General features: G+C 44.3%; 1 protein-coding gene and 2 pseudogenes across 1 annotated transcript; 1 reads left to right on the forward strand and 2 right to left on the reverse strand.

Moving 5' to 3' along the window:
• Positions 1-5,650, reverse strand: part of LOC138814253 (olfactory receptor 7E24-like) — a 57,749-nt pseudogene extending 52,099 nt beyond the window's left edge.
• LOC138814255 (olfactory receptor 7A17-like) lies at positions 1,665-2,787 on the forward strand (annotated as a pseudogene).
• A 690-nt stretch (positions 5,651-6,340) lies between the features above and the next one.
• LOC138813887 (zinc finger protein 317-like) lies at positions 6,341-18,538 on the reverse strand. Its single transcript, XM_070002436.1, is given in 10 exon segments — positions 6,341-8,031; positions 8,033-9,307; positions 10,653-10,735; positions 12,354-12,449; positions 12,851-12,977; positions 13,467-13,606; positions 14,238-14,357; positions 15,534-15,650; positions 15,918-15,961; positions 18,472-18,538. Coding segments are annotated over 7 exon segments (1,875 nt in total). The 5' UTR covers positions 14,305-14,357; positions 15,534-15,650; positions 15,918-15,961; positions 18,472-18,538; the 3' UTR covers positions 6,341-7,944.
• Between the last annotated feature and the right edge of the window lie 1,012 nt (positions 18,539-19,550).

Consider the following 19,550-nt stretch of genomic DNA (forward strand, 5'->3'; position numbering starts at 1 on the left):
GAGAGGTGAAAGGAGGGGGGAATTAGTTCTCTCTGGGGATATCAATGGTATGGGTGTGTGTGTGCATGTGTGCTTGTGTGCACACATGCACACATGCACGCAGCGCATGCGGTACATGCCAGTCCTGGGACTTGAACTCAGGGCCTGGATATTTTTTGTACAAGGCTAGCTCTCTACCATTTGAGCCACAGCTCTACTTCTGGCTTCTTGGTTGGAGGGAGATAAAAAGTCTCACAGACTTTCCTACTTGGACTGGCTTTGAACTATGATCCTAAGATCTCAGCCTCCTGAGAAGCTAGGATAGCATGCATGAACCATCGGTGTCTAGCAAGGTTCTAACTTTTTAACTACTTATGCTATTTTTACCTATTTGTGCTATTCCCCCATCTCTAAGACTTTTTTTTAATGGAGCCAAGTAAGAATAGAAAGCCACTGTTCTTTGTGTTCAACTGAAAATCTTTAATGACACATGGTATTTTTATAATTGACTACAGACTTTTTTTTTCACTACTAGAAATGAAACCCTGAGTCTCACACATGCTAAGCACACAGACAACTAACTGAGCCAGAACCGAGACCCTAAAGGTTGTTTTTTGTTTTTGCTTTTGGTGATCATGGGGATTGAACTCTGGGCCTGGGCACTGTCCCTCAGCTCTTCAGCCCAAGGGTAGCACTCTACCACTTGAGCCACAGTGGTTTATTGGAGATAAGACTCTCAGACTTTCCTGCCTGGGCTGGCTTTGAACTGCAATCCTCGGATCTCAGCTCTCAGCCTCCTCAGTAGCTAGGATTACAGGTGTGAGCCATCGGCACCCAGCTCCCTAAAGGGTTTTATGAGAGGGAATTGCCTGTATGTCACTCTCAAAACCTTCTTCTATACTGTCATTCATATAATAAATACTTTCTGAGAACCAGTCAATTGCAGTTCTGTATATCAGCAGTAGATTGGCATTAGGACCTCTCAAAACCTGTGGGTCCTCAGGTCCCTTGAATAAAATGGCATAGAACTGCTGGGCGCTGGTGGCTCAAGCCTAAACCTAGATACTAAGAAGGCTGAGCTCTGAGGATCGTAGTTCAAAGCCAGCCCAGGCAGGAAAGTCAGTGAGATTCTTATTTCCAATAAACCACTAGAAAACTGGAAGTGGTGCTGTGGCTCAAGTGGTAGAGTGTTCACCTTGAGCTGAAGAGTGAAGGGACAGTGCCCAAGCCCACAGTTCAAGCTCCATGACCAACAAAAAAACAAACAAACAAAAAAAAGACATAGTACCTGCACAGAACCTACATGCACCACACTTACCTGTGTGCTCAAAATCCTAGAGGATGACTTCTAGTTCCTAGTGCAATGCAAGTGCTAAGTGAATAGTAATTATGCAGTATTTTAAGGAAGTTATGGCAAGAAAAAATATCTGTACACACTGACTAGTCATAATTAAGATAAAGATCACACTGGCCTTGACCTCCCTATCACTCTGTCTCAGCCTGGTGGGATTATAGGCATGTGCCACCAGTCTGTCCTCCATACTGGGGTCAAAACCCAGAGCACTAGAGTGCTAGAGACCTCCATGATAAAATGTGAGGATTCATGAGTGAACGTGCTCACAATGTATGATATATTTCTCTTTTGAATATTCTTCCTTCTTTCCCAGTTCCTCTTCCTCAGTTACATGGAAGCAAGGAACCAAACTGATGTTTCAAAAGTTGTCCTTTCAGGATTTTCCAAAGAGAACTTACAGCCTTTCCTGTTTGGGCTGTTCCTGTCCATGTACCTGGTCCTTGTGTTCGGAAATCTGCTCATCATCTTGGCCATCACCTCTGACCTTCACCTCCACATCCCATGTACTTCTTCCTCTCCAACCTCTCTTTCAATGACATCTGCTTCATCTCCACTACAATGTCTACAATGCTGATGAGCACAAAGGCCCAGAATAAAATCATTACCTATGAAGGATGCCTTACCCAGATGCATTTTTTCATGGTTTTCTCTGGACTAGATGTCTTGTTACTGATGGTGGTTGCCTGACCAGTATGTGGCCATCTGTTACGCTTTGCACTACACAATCATCATGAACCCTCACCTCTGTGCTCTACTGCTTCTATTTTCTTAGTTGATCTGTCTGATTTATTCCTTGTTTCAAAGTTTGATGGTTCTAATGGTCTCCTGTGAAGAACAGGAAATCCTTTTCCTGTGAGCTCACTTAGATCCTCAAGGTCACCTGCTCAGACACATTTGCCAATGATGTTCTATTGTACTGTGTCACTGGCCTGCTGGGTGTTATCCCCATCTGGGATTCTATTTTCATAGTATAGAAATGTCACCTCTAGGGCTGGAAAGGTGGCTCAGTGGTAGAGCACTTGCCTTGCATGCCTGAGGCCCTGGGTTCGATTCCTCAGCACCACATAAGGAAAAAGAAAAAAGCTGGAAGTAGCACTGTGGCTCAAGTGGTAGAGTGCTAGCCTTGAGCTAAAGAGCTGAGGGACAGTGCCCAGGCCCAGAGTTCAGGCCCACGACCGGACCCCCCCCCCCCAAAAAAAAAAATGTCACCTCTATAGCGAGCATTTCCTCCTCCAGAGGGAGGTACAAGACTTTTTCCACCTGCAGGTCTCACCTCTCCATTTGTTACCTTGTTCTATAGTGCAGGCCTTGGAGTGTACCTCATATCTGAAACAGCCCACCCCTCCAGGGAGGGGTTGATTGCTTCAGTAATGTACACCCCCATGCTGAACCCCTTCATCTACAACCTGAGGAACAAGGACTTAAAGGGAGCTCTAAAGAGACATTTCCATTAGAATTGATAAGTTTCAATCAGTTAATTAAACAAAAGGCTCTCCTGCAGAGGAAAAGTGAGATAACCAATAAGTAACAACATTCCTCAAGAATATAAACTCATATAAACCCCAATGGAAGAAAAAAGCAAGTTCAAGTATACAGGCTGGGAGAAGACAAGCAAAACAACATATACCTATACAATACTGGCCCATCTAAACCTCAGTTGTTCAAGGTTCCAGGCCCATGCCTGATCCATTCTTTTCCCTGTCTTCATCTAGAAATAATGACACCTGGACAGTCTGCCATTGACCTTTCACTGTGTATTTTATTGAATCTTACTTTGGTGCTTATTATCTGGGAAAAGGGATAGAACTTGGGTAGAGTGCTTGGCTAGCATGGAAGAGGCCCTGAGCCCTATTCTCAGAACACCAGTCTTGTCTGATTTACCTATCTCATCAATCCATCCATTATTAATCCAGGGTCTTCTCTCCTACCTTCCTCACCCTCAGTATCTGTCTATCATCTACCCATTCATCATCCTTCTCTCCCTCCATTTACTATCTATCTATCTATCTATCCATCTACCTACCTATCTACCTATCTACCTACCTACTTATCTATAGTGGCTGTTTCCAATCTATGCTGAAGTTTTTCTCAGGGAACCTCTTTTTGATGTGTACTTTAGGAGGGAGCAAGCTCTGTGAATGTAGTTCAGTGGTAGAACATCTGCCTAGTTGCACAAGGCCCTGAAAGGAAACTCATCCTGTCTTATCTGTAGAAGCCTCATATGTGAAATGTAAGTAAAGCCACAGAGCTACCTGCTTGCCATTATCCTTTCCTGGTCAGACTTCCCCAAATCTGGTTCCCTCTTCAGATGCCTGACCACTACTCATGCTCCCATCCCAGGTTACCTAGCACTTATATTTGAGAGGTACTAGGGCACAATGGTTAAGGATATTTTAAGTTCAACTCTTCCTTTAAATATATATTTTTTGCTGGGTGTGATGAAACTCAGGGCCCATGCCCAGTGGTATTAGTAAATATGTGCTATACAACCTGTCCAGTCCTCCTGCCCCTTCTAGAATTATCTACTTCAGGGACCCTGGTGTCAGTAATGTTATGTATCATCTTTTTCTGTATCCCTGAATCAGGACTTGTTTACTGCTGCTCCTGGAAGTTTCTGAAACTCTTCCACACTTCTCTGTGCCTCTGGTTCACCACCCACCCCTTGGGGTCTCCTGAACTATTCTTATAATTGTCCTGTTTATATTTCTCTTCCAAAACTTTTACTTGGCTCGGGGTCTCTTTCTTGCCCACACCTAAGTGCAGAGAACTTAACTGACACTCATTGCACAAGTATAAAAGATCCCCTAGAGAAGAAAAGTATTACTGTAAGAACTGAGTCCCTTAAACATTACACAAACTGCAGATGGAGACTTTGGAAATTAAAAACACAGAGTGAGTTAAAACTGGATTACAGTAATCACAGGTCTCCTCCAGAGACTGCAGAAGTATTTTGTGTGTTCTGAGGACTGGCAGGGAAATGCACTGAGGTACAAGATCCCTGGGCCACATCAGGGCTAATGGGAACTCATTACTTTCTGTGGCCCAGACACCTGGTGTGATGGAGGAATTGGGCACAGAGGGAGCACTTGTGCTGAATTCCCAATCCTCCTAATCAAAATAATTACTCCATTTCTCAACTTGGAGGAAGCATTCTTTCTGTTCTCCGAAGGCCCGGTCTCCAGAGAATATAGACCTTTATTCTAACTCTAGGCAAGAACTAGTAAGTGATTGCTATTGTTTTCACTGAGTCTTGAGAAACTTTTCAGCAAAGCCCACAGATCATTGAGCACTTTTCCCTTAGGAAGGTGCAAGTAACTGCATAACTGAAGAACTAGGTGCAGAGGAAGAAAACCATATACCTACTCACTGTGCTCTCTGACCCAGCAGATGAATCAGCTGACAATGGTATGAAAGGAATCAGGATGTTCCCACCTATCTCCTCCTCTGCTGAAGAAGGATGACTCTCTCACAGGTGAACTGGAAATAGTTAACCCTTAGGAAGAGTTTAAGTTTACTATCTTCTTGGATGAAGCAGAGAAACTTCTGGGAAACAGGATTCCTTATTTAGTCTCCGATGGAGTAACTAGTTGGCTTAAAAATCAAATTTTCAGTCAGGTGCTAGTGGTTCATGCCTAGCTATTCAGAACACCTGAGACCTAAGAATAGAGGTTCAAAGCCAGCCCAGCTAGACAACGATAAGAGATTTTTATCTCCAGTTAACCTGCAAAAAAGTCAGAAGTGGAGGTATGGCTCATGTGGTAGAGCACCAGCGTTGAGTAAAAAAACTAAACAAGAGTGCAAGGCCCCAAGTTCCAGCCCAAGTACAGGAACAAAAATAAATGAATAAATAAAATTTTGAAATTAACAAAATTAGTAGTTGGCTGAAGCCAAGTATGCACCTATGTTCTTAAAATGAAAGATGATTGTATTTTTCTTGAGCAAGAGAGTAAGATTAAATATGATAAAAGTGAACAGACAAAAAAAGAAAAGAAGCAATCTGGAGTGAGGTGAAGCTTAGTGGCAAAGTGCTTATCATGTTCCATACTGGCTTCCAGTCCTAGCACCAAAAATCCAAAAACCAAAAACAAGAAAATATAGATCCAACTCTTTTTGAAAACAACAGAAGTTTTAACCAGACAATGTTAAAAGTATTTTTCACTTCTTACAGTTAGAACCACACAAACACAAAATCTCACAGAAAAAAAAAATGTAATTGCTGTCAAAACAGAAAATACCTTTATGATTCCTCCAGACACTTTCCAAATCCACTTCTCACTTACTTCCTCTCCTCAGCAGGCTTGGTAACCTGAAATCTGCAGTTGTCTCTTCAACAGTTATTTCTGTGCAGCCTTTCCTGAAAAGGTCAAGCGGTCAAAAACAGTTGTACACCATCCACAGCACAGGTTTAGTGGACCAACCCATCATCTACCTACATCCTTACCAGCAAGAATCCTCTCCATAGCATTTACCATCTACCTCCTTGCTATAGATCCACCTTCACTAACTCCAAAAGCTCAATGAGTCATGTTTTAAGTACTGACAGAGACACTGCCTGCCAGGGACTGGTTCTAGGTCAAAGTCATAAGCTCAAGTTCTTTCACACAAAAGAACCAGAAGTATCTCCAACATATATATATATATATATATATATAGTGAAACAGCATAAACATAATGTAGTATAAATGCTCCCTTTATCCTGAGCTTTTATTGCTTTGGGAGGAAGAAAAAAATAAAAGAGCTATATGTTTTGTACACATGGCTCTAGTGGTAGAGTGCGGGCTGTGAGCAAAAAGGCCAAGTTAAGCTCCAGTAATAGTGCATGTGTGTACATGCACACAAACACACACAGCCTGAAAAACCATACTCATTTATGTCCACATTATAGCTTATGTAGAGATAGCAGTAACCACCTCAGCAATGAGCAAGGGCTCCATCCAGTGAGCTAGAAAACATTCTTCTTACTTATCAGTAAAGCAACAACAAAAGCAATGGAATTTCCACAGCAGCTTACGTCATTAACCAGTTTTATTTTTCTTCATATAATAGGAAATATAACAAATATGAGGCTGGCATACACACCCACAGCCACAGGGAGCCCAGGATCACAATGCATTAGCGTCTGCATTGTCTTCTTAGATTGCAGTTTTCATCCTCATGGTTAACAGATGGACCTTTCAGTACTACATCCTGGATCTCCTTGCAAGGTAACAAGTAGGGGGAAGACCAGAAAACCAGAATGTAGACAGAACCTACTGTTCATCTTTTAGTGGAAGTAGATGGTACCAGCTGCAACAGAAACTGTTCTAAATTGCTCAACTGAGACAGAACCTGACCTCTTTGATGTAAGAAGAGAGAAAACTAGGGCAACACTTGGAAGCCTCAGCTGCCCTGGCTGGACAGCAGGCCATAAGCACTCCAAAGGATCCCATGTGATCAAGACTCCATACTTGGATCACTACCCATTTGGATCTGATACCAGCAATAGACAAAAATCCCCATCTTACCCAGTAAAGAACAGTGATAAATATGCCATTGGTCAAGTAAGTTAATCACCAGGTTATCTATCTAGAATGAAGCTGCAGAAAAAGTTCATACAAAAAATACATGGGGGCTAGGAAGGTGGCTCAGTGGTAGAGTGCTTGCCCCACATGCATGAGGCACCGGGTTCGATTCCTTAGCACCACATAAGCAGAAAAAAAAAAGCCGGAAGTGACACTGTGGCTCAAGTGGTGGAGTGCTATTAGCCTTGAGCTGAAGAGCTGAGGGACAGCACCCAGGCCCAGAGTTCAAGACCCACAACAAAAAATAAAATAAAATAAAAATAAAAATTAGGACAGTGCCCAGAACCAGAGTTCAAGCCCCATGACTGACAAAAATTTTTAAAAATAAAAATTACATACATACATTTTGTAATGAATAGCATAACCATGAACATCAAGAGTAAGGATGAATGAGCTTGGGCATGTTTGCACCAGGGAAAACTAAGTGCAATGCCATACTCAAGGGAGAAACCACTTGCTGGGGTCCCTCTCCAATGCATACAAATCATTTCTACTCAAGATTTATCAGCAGCGTAAAGTTCTCACGAGCTTCCTGTAAGAACTGCATTACATTTATAAGTTTTCAAAGGAAAATGTTATTTCCTAGCAGAAGTGTTCATGAGAACCACAAGACCTGAGGGGTTGTTGCAGACAACTGTGGAATCATGCAGACTGATCAGCCTCAGCAACACTGACATGGTGGGGGGCTCCCGGGCACTAACAGGATAATCACATGGCTGCCAGGTGCCCATAGCACCATTCCCCATTCTAGAAACCAAAAATGTTTCCAGACAGCTGGCCCCCCTGCCACATTCCTTGCTTTGTGCTTTGGTGCTTTCGTCATGAGTGAGATCAGGAGAGACCATCCTGCCATCACAGTGACGGAGATGGCCCCTTATAGACCCAGAAGATGAGAAGCACTGAAATGGTTTTCAACACTAAATGCTAAGCTAAGCTTCTCTCCCCAAACTTCTTGGGTGTTTCAGAGCTTGATATGTGTTCGAGTCCTCCCCATAGTGCAGGTGCACAAGCACTCACAGAAAGAACCTGTACTGCTTACTTCCTGGAAAGTTAGAGCAAATCTCCTGCAGGCTTCTGGTCTAGCTCACCCAAGTACTCACTAAAGCCTTTTCCACACAGAGGGTACAAAGAGTTTCTCTCCCCTGTGGGACTTCAGGTGGCTCCTGAGGGATGAGTGGTCACTGAAGGCTTTCCCACAGGAGAGGCACTCATAGGGCTTTTCTCCTGTGTGGATCCTCCGGTGCACATTCAGGTTGGAGCCTATGCTAAAGGCTTTCCCGCAGTGGTCACACTCATATGGCTTCTCTCCCGTGTGACTCCGCGTGTGCGTCCTCAGTGTGGACTGGTTCCGGAAGGCTTTCCCACACTGCCGACACTCCACGCGTTTCTTCACTAGATGGATGCTCATGTGTCTCCTGCGGGACAGGTAATCACCGAAGACTTTGCCACATGCGGTACACTCATAACGCCTCTCCTGGGTGTGGATCTTCCGGTGTGCGGTGAGGTTGGAGCTGGCACTGAAGGCTTTTCCGCAGAGGTCGCAGCCATATGGCTTCTCTCCGGTGTGGGAATTCATGTGCGTCTTTAGGATGGACTGGTTCCGGAAGTTTTTTCCACATTGGCAACACTCCACGGGCTTCTTTACGATGTGGAGCCTCATGTGTTTCCGCCGAGACAGGAGATCCCCAAAGGATTTGCCGCATTCTTTGCACTGATAGGTTTTCTGTACCAGATGGTTCTTCTTGTGCAGATTGAAGTTGGACTTCCAGCGGAAGGCTTTGCCACACTGCGTGCATGCATAGGGCTTCTCCCCCGTGTGGTTCCGGACATGCTCCTTCAGGTGCGACGGGTGTTGGAAGGCTTTCCCACAGTCCCGGCACTCGTAGGGCCTCTCTCCAGTGTGTGTCCGCTTGTGTGCAATGAGGTGGCAGCTCCTGCCGTAAGCCTTGCCACACTCCTCACACTTGTAGGGTCTCTCACCGGTGTGAACGCGCATGTGGATCTTCAGGGCTGATAGGGTGCGGAAGGCGTTTCCACACTGACTGCAGTCAAAGGGTTTCTCTTGGAGGTGAGTTCTCGCATGGCTCCTGAGGGCTGATGGGTCATTAAAGGCTTTCCCGCAGTCCCCACACTCATAGGGCTTCTCCCCTGTGTGGATCCTCCGGTGCCGAGTCAGGGAGGCGCTTGTGGTGAAGGCTTTCTGGCACTGGTGGCATTCGTGCATTTTCCTCCCATCATACACACTCACATGCTGAGCTGGGTGGGTCCTGGTCTTGAACGAGATCCCACAAGTGTAATGGTGATAGGGTCTCTTCACAGCAGAACTTCCCATTGGCTGAGGAAGATGAGGGCCCATGCTTAAGACTTCAAATAAGTTGGCATAGTCCGAGGACTTCTCAGTTAGGCTCCTTTCCTGTCGGTTCAACAGGGTTGAGAGTTGACCTGGGCATCTCCAACATTTATTACATTAAAAAAAAATATTTGATTGATGCTAAGAACTGAATCAAAGGCTTCATGCATTCTCTACCATGGAGCCCCAGCTCCAGCCTTACATCTGAGCATCGAATAGCATGAGTAGACACACCTCACATCACACTATGACTGAAGATATTCCTGTCTCGTTTGACTATATTAAAGAGAAAAGGCAGCTGGCCAGGCGCTGGTGGCTCATGCCTGTAATCCTAGCTACTCAGGAGGCTGAGATCTGAGGATCGCGGTTCAAAGCCAGCCCGGGCAGGAGAGACCGTCAGACTCCTATCTCCAATAAACCACCAGAAAACCGGAAGTGGCCCTGTAGCTCAAGTGGTAGAGTCCTCGCCTTGAGCTGAAGAGCTGACGGACAGCGCCCAGGCCCAGAGTTCAAGCCCAACGACCGACAAAAAAAATAAATAAATAAAATAAAATAAAATAAAGAGAAAAGGCAGCTGATTATAATATACTTGTAATCTCAGCACTCAGAAAGCTGAGTCAGGAGGACTCAAGGTTCCAAGGCTTTCTGAGCTATGAGTCCCTAAACAAAGAAACAACAACAAAACAAAAATCAATAGAAGTAGTGCTGTGGCTCAAAATGATAGACCACTAGCTAACCTTGGGCAAAAAAGCTCAGGAACAGTACTCACACCCAGAGTTTAAACCCCACAACTGATAAAACAAAACAAACAAACAAAAAAAAAACCCTAATAACAATAACAACAAAAAAAACAAAAAGTAAATGGCATAGCATAAGGCTTTGTGCTAAGTTTCACATAGAGACTCAGGGCCTCAGTAGTCAAAGTCAAAGGTGGGCCAAGTTATATAAACTTTTACTCATCCAAACTCTTAAATGAGTAAGTCTGGGTTAAGGCTGGGGTATTTTCCCAAAACAACAATAGTTAAACTTCCATATCAGTGGGCTCCATGTCTGGATTTCAACAAAACTCAGCTGTAAATTTGTAATGAATATGTACAAAATACACTAAGAAGAACTACTCAGATAGCACTTATACTTGTACTAGATATTACTGAATATCTGGAGAATTTTTAAAGCAGATAAGAGGACATGGCTGGGTTCCATGTAGATATGTATCTCACCATTTAATATAAGGAACTTGAACATCCTCAGATGCTGACAGGCCTGGGAGCAGGTACCAAAGCCCAGTGATATTCAGCATCTCTGGAAGTCTGGATTCTAATTACCTGCTTCTGACTACTTCTCAATTTACAGCCACCCCAGTCACTTCTAAGATGGAAGATCCAAAATTATCCAAAGGAAATCTTACCATTGTCACACCACTGGACACTTCCTTCCCAAAGATGTTTTCCATGAGAATTGACCACGTGGCTTTAGATGGAGTTTCCCAATCTGAAAATAATTGGAGAATCATTAACTTGCTATAAGAAAAAAAGCAAATGGAAGGATGATGGGAACAGAACCAGATGGATTTCTTTGCAAACACTAACTGTGCACTGTGAAATCCATTGTACAAGGGAAGAATCCCAGCATGAGCAAGACAACTGTGAAAAACACTGGTGTCTCACTATGGAAACTAGTGTACAAGTCCTTTGAAAAATTAAAAATAGGCACCAGTGGTTCACGCCTGTAATCCTAGCTACTCAAGAGGCTGAAATCTGAGTATCATGCTTTGAAGCCAGCCCGGGCAGGAAAGTCTGTGAGATTCTTTATTATCAATTAACCACCAAAGGAACCAGAGGGGAGCTGTGGCTCAGGTGGTAGAACGCTAGCCTTGAGTGGGAAAAAAAGCATATGAACAATGTCCAGACCCTGAGTTCAAGCCCCTGAACTAGCACCAAATAGTAATAATAATAAAAGTAATAAATAGGTAAAAGTAAAATTAAGAATAGAACTTCCATAAGATCGAACCATACTACTTCAGGATTACATGAAACTAATCAAAGTCAGCTTACTACTGAGATACCTGTAGGCCTACATTTACCAAATCGCTATTCACAATAACCAAAGAAGTTAAATAAGCTACGTTGTTCATTACTGAATGAAAAAAAAAAAAAGGTTTTTGCATATAGCCAGAGTGTTACTCCTCCATAAAGAAAATTAGATGGTTTTCAAGAAAATGGATGTGAGCAACTAGAGACTGTCATGTGTTCTAAGAGGAATCAAGGAGTCCCACAGACAAGTGGGAGGTGAAGGAAAGACCATGAAAAGTGGAGAGTATGTCTTCTAGGCAGAAGGGAGGGAGCAAAGGGGAAGGAATAACAAAGGAGTTGAATGTGGCTGAGTATATTACATGTGTGTGTGGAATGTCATAGAGTTCCTCGGGTACAGTTAATATATGCCAATAAAAATTTGGTTGTGTAGTTTACTTGGAAATGATGGGGAAGAAATCTAACTCAAGTAAGACTGACACTGCTAACACAGCAACAGCATCCAGACAGTCAAGCATATATTTCCGTATGGAAATATCAGATTCAAAGTTAAGAAACACAGAGACCAAAGAAGCAGTAGGAGGAGACAGATGTCAAAGAGAAAAAACTTCCTATGTGGCAGGTATTACCCAGTGGACTCCAACCTAGAGCTGGGAGGTCATGGTGGAGGCCTGGGCCTTGTTACATGCCAAGATGGTGGGAGGTGCCAGGTCTCTGAAGGCACCTACACATCACACGAGACATTTGTCTCTGAGTGAGTGATTTCTTCTAAGAGTGAGACTGGCCTTACCTAGGTCTTTTGCATGTGTCTTGAAGCTTTCTGCTTCTAGTCCCTTTCAAATTGGTTCACACACTACAATGCCATTGCTATGTTGTGATGCAGCTAGAGGAAGCCCTTGCCAGGAGGGTAACTTCATATTTTTCTGAGCCTTAGGAGCTGGAAGTGAAACAAACCTTCTTTATTGCTACTAAGCCTCAGGCATTTCATTACAGAAATAGGAAATGGATAAACACCCACCACTGCCATCACTGATGAGAACCAAGTCAAAAGCACTTGTGTCTGCTTGATGCTCACTCACTCGAAAGGGGACTTCGCTCCATGCTCCTCTCTTCTGTCCTCAGATCCTCCTCTTGCTCCAAGTGTGAGATGAGGCTGGGTTTGCCAACCTGATACCCTGCTCAGGAGGAGAGACACAACACGCTAAGGGAGGACCAGGCAGAGGACACCCCTTTCTGTTTGGCCTAGGTCAGCATTTTTGTCTCTTTGGGTCTGGAGGTGAACAAGTCTGACTTAGGAAGAACAAAATGGTGGTGTCACTTTTCTAAGAAAAACAGTTTTGTTTTGTTTTCTTAATGAACTGAAACCACAAATACCTACATGGTTCATCCTGCAAAACAATCAACCTCAGAAATCTATGCAGGCCATCAGACACACATGAGAATGCCCTGAGGTCAAGGTGAATGGGATGGTCAAGATTCAATACCTGCAACACTCTGTGGAGGGTGAACCTCAGCTCTGCTTGCTGTCCCTAAGTTTCTGCCTAGGTCCTACATGATGAGATTGAACCAGCCTTACCCAGGGAAGTCAGGTTGCTATAGTTCTCCAGCATCACATCTTTATACAGCTTTCTCTGAGAGGAATCCAACAGGGGCCACTCCTTCTCAGTGAAGTCCACAGCTACATCCTGGAAAGTCACAGACTCCTGCCACAGCACACACAGTTGGAGACAGTAAGCTATGGGTATTCATGGGAATATGGCAGATGCTGAAACACTGGGCACAAGACTTAACAGTGGATTTCCAGGGAATGTGTCCTGGGACTTGGTATCTATTCTAGGCAGCAAGTCCCCAAACAGCTTAACAACTTCTCACTGTGAGGGGCTCTTGTGGCAGTTTCAATTCTTCAAAAACAAGGCTGGATGTCTCGCTTGAGGCATTTCTTGCCTGCTTTCCCCTCTGCCTCTAGGTCTGAGCATAAGTGGGCCTGAACACTAGGCAAGCCTGAGAGAAACACCTGCTACATTAATTTCCAATATGAAGCCAGCCAGCCACCATCCCTGGCTCTCTCCTTGGCTCTGACCAGGCATCTGCTGGCCTGGATGAGCATCTAAAGAATTCCCCAGTAAAGGTGGTGGGAGCAGGCCAAGAAATAAATGCTCATCTTGCCCTGGGGCCCTAAAACCTTTGTGTACCTGAGAAGCAACAATGGATGGTGTGCAAGGCTCCAGACCACGCCAAGCAATCAGGTGCAAATTCTGGGGACAGGGATGATGTTTTGACGAAAAAGGAAATTCTACCTCCTGGAGACAGGCAGGGTCCTGGATAGACATGGCTACAGGAGGAAATAAGATGCATGACAATCAGCTCTCTGCAACAACTATGAATGTCCACACACCCTCTCCCCCTTATACAATTTATCAATAAAGCAGAGCAGCCCTGCTCCTCTCAAAAACAAATAAAAACAGGGTGTTATGTCCATGAGAAGCAATACACATGTCAAATATCCTGTACCCAAAACACTCAGGACTACAAATGTTTTGTGTTTCAGAATGGGGGGAGGGTTTTCTAATACTGGTATGTACATAATGTACATAATGAGGATCTTAGTGATGCTTCACAGGTATCTCAGGCACATAGCCTGAAAGAAATTTCTTACAATATTTTTAGGTCACCTGTATTTGGCCTGCAGCCTACCGCATGAGGTCATGGCATACCAAAAAGATTTTGAGTGAATTTAGGAGAGAAGAAACAGCAGCTCTGGCAGATGAAGTAATTACTGGGCTCCACTTTTGTCAGGCAATTAGTGGTATGGGGACACTGCACCCCCTCAACGCTGCCCTAGACCTCCACAGACTGGAGGCTGTCAGTTGCTGGGCAACCCCTACCATGTTCATTCTGCCCACCCACTTGCTCTGTCTACACATCCCTTGACCTATGATTTCTGAAGGTGACAAGGCACTTACTTAATGTGGGAGACAAACCTAGGGCGGCCATACTGTGGGGATGGCAGTCAATTCTCCTCACGGGCATGGAGAGAATAAGCAAGCCACTCTCCTCCTGATGGGCCTCTCTGCAAGGGGCATCTGTGGTAAAAGTAATGACACCAGGCAGGTCTGAGTTTAAATGAGGAATGACATACAGGCCTGGCACTGGTGGCTCAGGCCTGTAATCCCAGCTACTCAAGAAGGTGAGATACGGAGGATCACAGTTTAGGCTAATGGATAAGTTTGCTAGACCTTATGTCCAAAATAACCAGAAAAAAGCAAGGCTGAAAAATGGCTCAAGTGACAGAATACCAGCCTACCAAGTGTGAGGCTGAAAGTTCCACCACCAAAAAATAAAATATATAAAAACTGTGCAGTGTGAATGCATTAGAATGTACTAGAATGCCAGTGAATTACTTGAATTCCAGGCCTTCTTCCTGCTTTTTTGCTCATAGTTGTCACTCTACCACTTGAGCCACACCTCTACTTCTGGCTTTTTGCTGGCAAAAATTCTACTTCTGTTTTTTTTTTACTGCTTTTTGCTGATAAAAAGTCTCCCCAAAGGCTCACTTTTTGTTGTCTCTCATTTATCGTGTACCCAACTTGACAATAAGCTCCAAAACACAAAATTTTGACTTGTCTGATGCTTTGATCCCTGTTTCTACAGAGCTACAATAGTGTAACAGTGTCTCACTCTAACAGAAAAAACAAAAACAAAAACAACAACAACAAAAATGGGGCCAGTGGTACGGCCTACAATCCTAGTAACTCTGGAGGCTGAGATCTGAGGACTGCAGAAGCTAGCCTGGGCAGGGAAGTCCTTGAGACTCTTACTTCCAATTAACTACCAGAAAACTAGATGTCCTCAAAGTTGTAGAGAGCTAGCTTTGAGCAAAACAGTTTAGGGAGAATGCCCAGGCCTTGAGTTCAAGCCCCACAAGCAATTACCCCCCCCAAAAAAAAGCAAATAGGAAAATGAATCAAAAGGATGAATGAATGAAATGGACCCACATTTGCCTGCCTAGGCTTCCATGGGGCTAATGTCTTGGTGAGGCCACCAAGAAAGGACCTAAAGAATCTGGAGGGTCTAGAACCTTCTCAGAAGGTCCTGTGAAATTAACAGGGATACAGAGACTAGAACACAACACACTGGACAAGGTGGCTCAAATCTGAGATGGCACCACAAGGACCTCAGGCCTGTATACCTTCCTCCTCTCCCCCCATTCTGCAGTGGTGCAAACCAGATCAGAGCTCAGCATCTGGGCAATTCTTTACCTCCATCCCCACCGCCACCAGTGCTTGTCAGGGCTGGGGGGGTCACCAAGAGCTGCCGGCCTGAAGAGGGACAGGACTCAGATCACCCATTCTAGGAACAGCTACAAAACATGGTTCCTACAAAATACACAAAACCAGACTGATAAATCAGAATGCTAAACACAGTGGGCAGCCATTGGGAAAGGGGGATTAACCTGTCAGATCTAGTGTTTAATTTCTCTTTATAACAGGGTGGAACTGTCACCCTGTCCTGTTTTCATTCAATTCTACTTTTATCAGAATCTATATTTGGCTTCAGAACAGTATGAGGCAAGTGAGGGGGACAGGATGAAAGGTAATGCTGAGTGGCCTTAAATCTGTAACTGCAGGCCTCCTACACAGTACCTGAGTTCCAGCCTCGTCCCTCGTGATGCCAGATCCATCACCTTCTAGCAAGAAGAAATATAACACCAAAGTCAAGTAGACATAAAAATAAACAAAGTTATGAAATGGAAAACACATGGCATAAAACAAGCAAAATTCTGACCCAACTTTTTTTTGTGCTGGTCCTAGTGTTTGAACTCAGATCCTGGGCTTTTTTGCTCAAGTCTAATGCTCTCTACCACTTAAACCACAGCTCCACTTCCAGCTTTTCTGGTGGTTAGAGATAAGACTTTCCTACCCAGGCTGGCTTTGCACCACCATCCTTAGATCTTAGCCTCCCGCATAGCTAGGATTCCAGGTGTGAGCCACCAGCACCCAGATAGTTTAAAAAAAAAAAATCATTGCCTAAACCAGGCATAGTGACTGACTCATGTCTGTAATCCTAGCACTCAAAAGGGATCCTGAGTTCTAGGCCAGCTTTGTCTACATGAAGAGTCTATACAGAAAGAACAAAAACAAACAAAATAAGCATTAAAAATGAAAACACTTCTAATTTCTAAAACATTGCAGATATATGAGTAAATTATGAACACTTTGGTAGGTGAATGGATAAATTCCAAAAAAAAAATTTCACCATAACAAAATATCCAGTAGCTCTCTGGCCTGAACAGGAACTGAGGTGTCAGAAACTTCCCACAATAGAGATGTATGTACTTAATTAAGTCAATTGATAAAGGCCTAGAGCAATTTATTAGAAAAGCTGTTTTGCTGAAGAGTACTGTTCTTTAGGAGAAACTATTAGAAAAACTTCCAGCAGATAGTAGTTTCTCTTTAAAATTGGAAAGAAAACAGTACTGCCTAAGATTTGCTAACCAAAGTCCAGTCATTTCCAGCCAGTCCAGTAAAGGAAACAAAATGTGTACAATTCAAAGCAAAATGCAATTACCTGCCTGATAAAGATGATAAATCTATTTATGAAGTCCACCCCAAATTACACAAATATAGGAGACAGGAAACAGAACCTAAATGCTTTAATTTGCAAATATTTGTAAAACTTTACCAAAGCCCACCATTGGTAGATTATGCCTGCTTTTAATCTTAGCTACTAGAGAAGCTGAGATCTGTGGATCAAGGTTCAGAAATCTGAACTCATCTACATTTAACAGGCAAAAAGCTTCAAGTGGAAGTGTGGCTCACGAGCACCATGCCCTGATTTCTAGCCCCACTACCAGTACAAAGACAAGCTAGGCCAGGCCTGGTGGCTTATGCCTGTAATCCTAGCTACTCTAGAAGCTGAGATCTGAGGACCACAGTTCTAAGTGGTAGAAGCAAAAGAGCTCAGGGCCAGCTCCCAGGCTCTGAGTTCAAGCCCCATGACCAAAACAAAAAACCCAACAAGCTGAGCTCTAATGGTTCAAGCCCCCTGTAATCCTAGCTAATCAGGAGGCTGAAATCTGAGGATGGCAGTTCAAAGCCTGCATGGGCACGTAAGTCTATGACACTCTTATTTCCAATTAATCAACAAAAAGCCAGAAGTGGGGCTGTCTGACTCAAGTTGCAGAGTGCCAGCTATAGGCAAAAAAAGCTAAGGGACACTGCCCCCACCTCCTGGGGTCAAGCCCCAGTATTGAAACTTACTAATCTCCTTTCCAGCTGAATTTGTGCATACACATTATTCTGGTCCTGCTAACTGTTGAAATTGTGTATGTGACAATTAGCACTTTTTTTTTGTTGCACATATGTTCTAGTTTCCAATTTAAAACTATGTCAAGAAACAACATAAACAGCCCCAAACTAAGATGCCAAAATGCAACCGAATACAGCGATAAGTGCAGAAAGCAAAGTGGTTTACTTCCTGCGACCCTTTCACCCCATGTCTTAAATTCAATCAGGCTTTTGCACCCTGACTCTCCCTCCTCCCGAAGTTGAACTTTGAAAACCTCAAGGGTATTTCATTATGGTGTGGGTCCTGGGACGTGAACTCAGAGCGTGGGTACTGCCCAGGAGCTTTTAATCTTTTTAATTATTTTTTCCTAAAGGCTAGCCCTCTACCACTTGAGCCACAGTTCCATTTGTGGCTTTTTGGTGGCTAACTGGAGAGAAGAGTTTCAACGGGACTTTCCTGTCCCCGTTGCCTTCGAACCGTGGTCCTCAGATCTCATCCTGCAGAGCAGCTGGGATTACAGGCGAGAGCACCCGCGCCAGGATTTATTTTTCACAGCAGGTTACCAGAGCTTTCTGAATGCCCAATTCCAGTTCTCACATCTCCAGCGTTTCGTACCGTCGGCCGCGGAGTCTAAAACACCCCCTCAGCCTGGCTGTCTGGCCTTGGGGTCCCCATTTCCCTCCGTCTACACTCCCCCTCCCCCAGTTTCGGGGACCCTCACGCATGCCACGGGGTAAAGGGCTCAAAGCGGGACTGGACAGCACTGCTGACAGAACTGAGGGAACATGTCTCAGAAACCGCCGCCTGAGGATGAATTTATAGGAGAGGTCTACGGGGCTCGGGAGTGTGTGTGTGTGTGGGGGGGGGGGGGGGACGGTTCTCAACAGGTAAAACCGAGCCGTTACTTACCTTACCTTCACCCATGTGTTTTTATTGCGACCGCCTCCGGAGAGTAATGGCTTCCGCTTCACTTCCGCCTTCTAAATCTCGCGGGATCTCATTGGCTGATCCAAACCGGAAGATGGTGCGGGAAGGCTTCTGGGAAATGTAGTCCTCCGGTGTTTTGGGAGGCTTGGCGGCAGTGTTCAAGTGTAATCTGACCCTCCAGCACATTCCCCGACTTTTCCTTTGTCCTACAAACCCATCCTAGATTCTCTTTTTAGCGGGGCCCATCTCTCTGCTCTGTGTATTATTTGTACAGTCAAAACCACAAAAGAGCAGGCAACTGACACCTATAATCCTAGGTATTTAGGAGGCTGGAACCGCGAGGATCCAGGTTCAAAGCCAGCCTGGGTAGAAATGTTCATGTGACTATCCAGTTAACCAGCAAAATTCTGGATGAGAGATGTGCCTCAAGTTGGTAGCATACCCAAAGTGAGCAAGAAAGCCAAGAAAAGGTTTGAGGCCCCAAATTTAAGCCCCAAATGCAGACACCAAACAAACAGCACAGACATCCCTACTGAATGGTGCAGGTAAGGAAGCAGAATTGCTCATTTCCGCCCTCTCCTTAGCCTTTTGACATCTGCCAACTCTCTGCTTGTCAGCATCCCCCACGACTGCTGCCCCAATTAAACCTCTAGCAGCAACTCTGTGTTCCTGTTACATTTTCTTTTTCTTTTTTATTGTGAAAATACTGTACAGAGGGATTACAATTACATGGGCAAGATAATGAGTACATTTCTTATCAAGCATTGTAGCTTCTTCCTTTGTTTCCCCTTCCCATCCCTTCCCATCCTCCCCCCCCCGTCCCCCCAATCCCCCCCCTCCCCACCAAAGTTGTTAAGTTCCTTTTCGACATAACGACTTGTACATCTCATTGTTACAATGGGTCCACCTGTATCCCTATTTAAACGATTTGTTTTTCTCCTTCCCCTCCACAAATTATACCGACATTAAATACAGTGAAAGCAGGGGTTATACTGTGGGGGAGGGACATACAAAGCAACAAAGAAATAAACTTATAAATGTGTTAGAAACAATCGCATGAA

This window comes from Dipodomys merriami, unplaced genomic scaffold (assembly GCF_024711535.1).
Source record: "Dipodomys merriami isolate MVZ:Mamm:240054 unplaced genomic scaffold, mDipMer1.0.p SCAF_6, whole genome shotgun sequence".
Lineage (NCBI taxonomy): Eukaryota > Metazoa > Chordata > Mammalia > Rodentia > Heteromyidae > Dipodomys > Dipodomys merriami.